This window comes from Bos taurus, chromosome 15, assembly GCF_002263795.3.
Source record: "Bos taurus isolate L1 Dominette 01449 registration number 42190680 breed Hereford chromosome 15, ARS-UCD2.0, whole genome shotgun sequence".
In the NCBI taxonomy this organism is placed as follows: Eukaryota; Metazoa; Chordata; class Mammalia; order Artiodactyla; family Bovidae; genus Bos; species Bos taurus.
In genome coordinates, this window is record NC_037342.1 from 84,679,584 (window position 1) to 84,687,007 (window position 7,424).

The 7,424-nt window shown below is 33.4% G+C and overlaps 1 protein-coding gene across 1 annotated transcript; it reads right to left on the minus strand.

Annotated features, from left to right (window-relative positions):
* Window positions 1-5,646: 5,646 nt before the first annotated feature.
* Window positions 5,647-6,558, minus strand: OR4C188 (olfactory receptor family 4 subfamily C member 188). The gene has a single exon (NM_001390245.1). It carries the CDS (start codon window positions 6,556-6,558, stop codon window positions 5,647-5,649), a length of 912 nt encoding a protein of 303 aa, NP_001377174.1.
* Window positions 6,559-7,424: the final 866 nt, after the last annotated feature.

Here is a 7,424-nt window from a genome sequence, read left to right on the forward strand (position 1 = left end):
GTTTTCTTAGTAATAATGCTAATTAGCACTATTATATATTCTAGATTATCCATGTAAGAAAAAAATGGACTTCAACCACTGCTTTATGTAAAAGTTAATGCAAAATGAGTCAGATAACTAGATGTTAAACTTAAGCCTGGAAAAATTCTAGATCAAACATACCTGATGTGGAGGTAGATCAATATTTTAGACCTGATGCAATAAATAAGCACTTGTGAAAAATCAACGTTTGTTGAAAAATCTGTTGTTTTGCATTGAATTAATTTGATGTCTTTTTTAAAAAGAACCTCTACATTTACATTTTTATGTATATTCTATTATGTTTCAATACTATACAACATGGTTATGAGAGCTTTATACTAAGTCTTCAATTTGGGTAGAATTATTTTTCAATTTTGTTCTTTCATTGAGAGTTATTTTTTATCCCCGTTTCTTTTAAAAGTTTATATTTCAGTATAAATTTCAAAACATTATTTTTAGTTTCTTCAAATATCTTGTGGGCTATATTTATTGGAATTGCTTTAAAATTGTAAAAAATGATATGGTAAACATATTGAATCTGTTAATCTATCAACATAGCATATATCTCCCTTTGCTTAGATATTTACTTTCATTAGTATTTTATGGTTTTCATGTATAAATATTGACTATATTTTTAAATATGCTCATAATATGCTCATCAAAGTTCATGTTTTGTATTATTTTACATAACATTTTGTTTCTACTTTCAATTTTTAATTGCTTTTATAGAAATCCATTTGATATTTTGTGTTAAATTCTATCCAGTGAGCTTGTTTAGTTAGTTGCTTAGTCTATTTTATTTTTTGTAGAGCCCTTCACAATTTTTACCTATATTGGGATGTTATATGCCCATAAATATATTTGCATGGTCTTGCTCTTCTCTACCCATCTGTGTGTCTTTTATTTTTCTTACTTTGTTGCAATGGCTGGAGTCTTATAATGTAGAACAGAATTTGGAAAGGAGAGACTTGTTTCTAACCTTGAGAGAGAATTCATCTTTAAGTATGAGGGTGGCTATAGTTTTTATACCAATGCCTTTTTTATCAGGTTGAGTAAACAATTTTACTTTCCTTATTTAGTAATAACTATCTTGTGGAATATTTATTCATAAATATTTTCATTCATAAATACAAATAGAAGTGTATTAATTTGTATGCATCTATTGTAATGATCTCAAAATGTTAGTCACAACTTAGCAACTGAACACAACAACTGAAGTGATGTTATTATCCTCTTTTATTTTGTTAATTTAGTGAATATAATTGATTATGTTTTTCACTTCAAACAATATTTTATTCCTGGTATAACCTACATATGATCATGGTGAATTATTGAATAACTTAGCATATTTCATTTACTTTAATTTGTTTAATACCAAAGTTAATAGAAGGAAAGCAATCATAAAGATCAGAGAAAAAAAAATAAATGAAAAGAAAATGAACAAAACAATAATGAGGACCAACATCTTATCACTATTTTACATCCCATCAGCAGTGCTTCTGGCTTTCATTTTCTTGATAGTGTCCCTTGATGCACAAGAGTTTTTAATTTTGATGGAATCTAATTCTATTTTCCTTGTGCTATTTGTGCTTTTGTTGCTATATTTAAGAAACCACTGGCTTATACAAGGTTATAAATATTTCTCCCTACCAAGAATTTTATATTTTTAGATGTGCATCTGATCCTTGATCTCTTTTGATTTAGTATCCATTTATGGTATGAGGTAAGGTTTCAAATCCTTTTTTTTTTTTCATTTTGATACAAAAGTTTTTCAGTACTACTTGTATATATACTATTCAATGCCTATGGAATGGTGTTGGAAACCTTGTGAAAAAACAATTGCCAATAGATATAAGGGTAATTTATGGGCTTTTATTTCTATTCTTTTGATCTTTGTCTTCTCATTCTAATACATTGTTTTAACTACTTTAGCTTTTAGTAAGTTCAGCAAGAAGTGTGAGTCCTCCCCATTTGTTCTTAATAAAGAATATTTCAAAACTATATCAAGACTCTTTAGCTATTTAGGGTTTCTTGGAGTGCCTTATGAATTTTAGGATCAATGTTTTCTTTCTGGAAAAAAATGAATACTAATAGTATCTTGATGGAAATTATATTGAGTCTATAGATCACTGTGAGGAATTATGTTATCTTAATTATACTAATTGTTTAGCCCATGAATGTGAAATATGTTTCTACTTATAAGACTTTTAAAATTTCCCTAGAGTAGCATTTTATAGGTTTCAATATAAAGGACATCTATAAAAGGGGAAAGGCAGAACCTTCTCTCTGAATGTAACTATTGCTTCCCCAGGAACTCTTTACTTGGGAACAGGAAATGACTTGACGTTTTTCTTAGAAGGAAGCAAGGACCTTGGAAACCCATGTTTGACCTGATCAGTATCCAGACTCTGGTCACTGAAAACCTCAACATCCATCGATGGGCCTTTCCTTCACATGCACAGGGTCTTTTGATTAAATTTCTAAGTACTGTCACCATTTTTGTTTTTTAGTTCCAAAATCATTTAACTGTATTTGAGGTTTTGCTTTCAATAATTGTGTATAGTATGAACCCCCAAATTGTAATTTTACATGATATATTTGTAATACAGCATGTATACAAATAAGTTTTCTATAGTTATTCCTAAATCTTAAAGATAGGAACGCTACCATATATTTTACTTACAGTTGTTTCTTTTCTTCCAACAGCTGGAAAAAAAAATGTATTTAGACTTTCTTGAAAGTTCCTTTTTTGATTACAATTTGTTATTTTTCAAGCCGCTTCTTATACTTCATGCAATATTCTTTCTTTACTCTCTCAATTCTTTCAAACAACCTACTTATGATTGAATTCAGCTTTTATGATTGAAGTTATTTTGAAAGGTTTTACTTTGGAAATTTTAGGCCCATTGCAAGTAGCCTGATGGTGCAGTGAAAGTGTTAATCACTCAGTTGTGTCTAACTCTTTGTGACCCCATGTGACTGTAGGCCACCAGATGCCTATGGCACCTTATACTCTCAATCTGACCTGTTCCTTGTGCTGAGATTCTTACCCCATGTGCCTCAAACAACTGCTTACATATTATAAACAACTGACCTTAGAATTTTGGGGGTTTGACCATATTGGTTTTGCCCAATTTTCTAAACACGTTCTTTCCATGTTCCTAACCACCCGTCCTGAAGAAGGCAATGACACCCCACTCCAGTACTCTTGCCTGGGAAATCCCATGGATGGAGGAGCCTGGAAGGCTGCAGTCCATGGGGTCGCTGAGGGTCGGACATGACTGAGAGACTTCACTTTCACTTTCCACTTTCATGCATTGGAGAAGGAAATGGAAACCCATTCCAGTGTTCTTGCCTGCAGAATCCCAGGGACGGGGGAGCCTGGTGGACTGCCGTCTATGGGGTCGCAGAGTTGGACACGACTGAAGTGACTTAGCAGCACCAGCAACCATCCAGCCAAATTGTTGGTCAAAATCCATGATTCAGTATATATTGCACATCTGATATGTCTTTTTCCAATCAAGGTGAAAAACCAGGTGTATTGCCTGAACTTGTACTAATTGGGAGGCTTTCCATCTCTACTGACCTTCGAGGATTTTTTTTTTTTTTTTTTTTTTTTAAGAATGAATGGGGCTATTAGTTCTGCAGCTGTCTGCTTTAGGGTGATGCCTGCTTATCACTGCAGGACTCTTGGTATAAAAGTCACAAAACTCCCCTTCCTCTGTCCACTGATCAAAGTCAAATATGTGCACATGTGCAGTCACTTCAGAAGTGCCTGACTCTTTGCAACCCTTGGACCACTGTTATACTTCTTGAGCTCAAGCATATTTGTTGTTTAATGAACGAAGGACAAAAGAAATGAATGGAATATATTTTCACTGCAATTGTTTTCTGTATAGACAGAGCTACATATTTTTAAAACTGTTTTTATTAATAAAGAAATAAAAAGTTAGAAATAAAAATTAATAACAGAAAAATACAACATGTACATGGGTTGGACGTGTGCACACTGCTATAATTAAAATTGATAACAAACAGGGATCTACTGAATAGCACATGTAACTCTGCTCAATGTTATGTGGCAGCCTGGATGGGAAGGGACTTTGAGAAAGAATTAATATGTGTATATGCATTGCTATTAAGTCCCTTTGCTATTCACCTGAAACTATCACAACATTGTTAACTGACTATACTCTAATATAAAATTAAAAATTAAAAACATTAATTTGAGAAAAGAAAAATATAACAAATCAAACAATATTCATAAAAAAATCTTTCTAAGAGCAGAGAAGATATCAATGTAAAATATTTTTTTATGTAATAACATACTTTCAATTTTTTTTCTTACATAAGCAGGACTAAAACAACTTGTGGCTTCCAAAATAGACATAGCTAGAATTCTTCCTAGATTCTGAAAAAGATGAGAAAAAAAATTCCTATTCTCCACTACTACTTTCTTTTCCCCTATATTTTACTGAATATGTTCATTTTCCTTTCAAATAATGTTTATCCATTCAACATTTATCATAAATCAAATGTGTGCTATTTGCAGAAATTATTGCTAGGAAATCTAAAAGTATTTCATGGAGTAGGACTGTTTAGAGAATACATTGAAATTACTGTCTGGAATTAAAATATTCTTTTATTTAAATCATCCTCTTTTCTGATGGTTTTTAAACCTAAGTTGCTGACATGAAAAATACAGAATTTTTTTTTGATTTTTACTTTTTTATGCATCACTTTTTTATTTTTAGTATTTCTTAATGCTAAAAGGATATTTGGATATGGTATAATATTGTTACTTATGCATTAGAGTTTAAATTACACATTAATTTTGTATTTCAAAAGTAGTTACATAACATGGTGTTAAAATCAACATATTACTACCCACTATGTTATATAAAAATGAACAGAGTGAGTGAAAATATGTGATTTAGTTATATATATGAATATATGCATGTAATAAAAGACAGTACGTATACTAGTATATAGAGCCAATTAAATATATAAATATATAACAAATACATATTTGCATATATATATAGAGAGAGACAGAAAGATAGATAAATAGATAGTCCAGGATTACTGTTGTCTCAATAAATTGTAACAGTATAATTATATTACCTTACTATTGCATTTCCAAACATTATCACAGCAATAAAGAACATGGAATGAGAGGAAGTTATACTCTGATTACTGGATCTTCATTTTGTTTGTTTGTTTGTTTTGGATCATCCTCTTTTATGTTTGTTACTCACCTGTTAAAATGGGGATAAAAAGAGTACCTACCTCTTTGTGTTATTATAGAAATGACTGCTAAAAGTCAATTAATTATCTATTTTATTTCATTTTACTGGGATTAAAGCTTATGAATGTATGTACAGTGATGAAACTAGTAAAATCAGTTTCTGATTTTGCAGAACATTTTAAATATGAGTTGTCCTCTGCTAGGTCATTCTATCATATCTTGCATTACTTTCTTCTCCCCTTTTTGCAGAAGCAATGATTTCTGTTGGTTATTATTTTCTTTATCGTATTGATATTCTTAACTGATAATGTGTGTTCACCAATAATGTCCTTTTGACATTTGCATCAGTTGAATGAACATTGGAACACAAACACATTTTATTGATCACTTGAAATCACTTTTCTACCACACAATTTCCTAATGGCATTTTTCATCTGGTCACTTCTCAAGGTATGGATTAAAGGATTTAACATGGGAGTTATCATAGTGTAGAATACAGCAACTGCTTTATCAATAGGTAAAGTAACTGCTGGTTTCATGTAAGTAAATATGCTTGGCACAAAGAACAAGAGGATCATTGTAATGTGGGAGATCAAGATGGAAAGGGCTTTTTGCCTTGGCTCCAAGCTCCATGTCCTCAAAGAGAACAGAATGATAGTATAGGAGCCAACCAAGAGGAGGACGATTAACAGACAGATGAACCCACTGTTGGCAGCAACAAAGAGTCCTAGAGTGTGGGTATCAGTGCAGGCAAGATTGAGCAAAGTGTTCAGATCACACATAAAGTGGTCTATGATATTAGGGCCACAGAAGTGTAACCTGAAGATGAAGAGGATCTGAATGATTGCATGAAGAAAGCCTCCTGCCCATGCCACCCCCACCAGCAACCAACACACCTGCCAGTTCATGATGGTTTTGTAGTGCAAGGGCTTGCAGATGGCCATGTAGTGGTCATAGGCCATTGCAGTCAGGAGGATGACATCAGCACCTGCAAATAAATGCTCCCCAAAGATCTGGCACATACACTCAATGAAAGAGCTGGCTTTCTTCTTATGCAGTGAATCTACATTCAGTTTAGGGATATTGACACAGGAATAGCAGACATCAGTAAAAGAGAGATGAGCCAGAAAAAAGTACATGGAAGGCCCCAATAATGGGCTGGTAGTGGTGGTGACCATAGTGACCACATTTCTTACCACAGAGACAATGTAGAAACCCATAAAGACTACAAATATGACTTTCTGCATCTTTGGATTCAGTGTGAGTCCCAGTAGAATAAACTCTGTCATGTTGTTTCTATTCTTCACGTATCTCGTTATAATTAATGATGTTACCTGAAAAAAGTTACAATTTATTAGTTCTACTTTGAATTTAGTAAGCCTATCAATGTAATAAATGATTAATCCATAGTTTATACTGTATTATAAATTTCACGACTTTTTCTGATAAAAGAAAATAATTCTGAACCACTGAAAATTACTTAGATATGAGTGTATGAGAATATAAAAATATGAGTGTAAGAATTTTATATGAGAATATGAATGTAATGGAGAAGAGGGTTTTGAGAAGGAGGGAATCTTGCGTACACTTCACGTAGTCACTTAGCCATGTCTGACTCTTTGAAACCCCATGAACCACAGCACGCCAGACCTCCCTGCCCATCACCAACACCCAGAGCCCACCCAAACCCATGTCCATTGAGTGGGTGATGCCATCCAACCATCTCATTCTCTGTCGCCCCCTTCTCCTCCTGCCCTCAATCTTTCCCAGCAACAGAGTCTTTTCAGATGAGTCAGCTCTTCACATCAGGTGGCCAAAGTATTGGAGTTTCAGGTTTAACATAAGTCCTTTCAATGAACACTCAGGACTGATCTCCTTTAGGATGGACTGGTTGGATCTCCTTGCAGCCCAAGGGACTCTCAAGAGTCAAGTATAGTAAACTTTTCATGGACTTGGATGAAGTAGGCTGAGATTCAGTAACAGGATGGAAATCAGAGAATTTAATGCCATTGTCAAACTATTTGTATTCAGTTCAGTTCAGTTCAGTTGCTCAGTCGTGTCTGACTCTTCGTGACCCCGTCACAGCACACCAGGCCTCCCTGTCCATCACTAACTCCTGGAGTCTACTCAGACTCGTTAGTTGACATTAAATGTA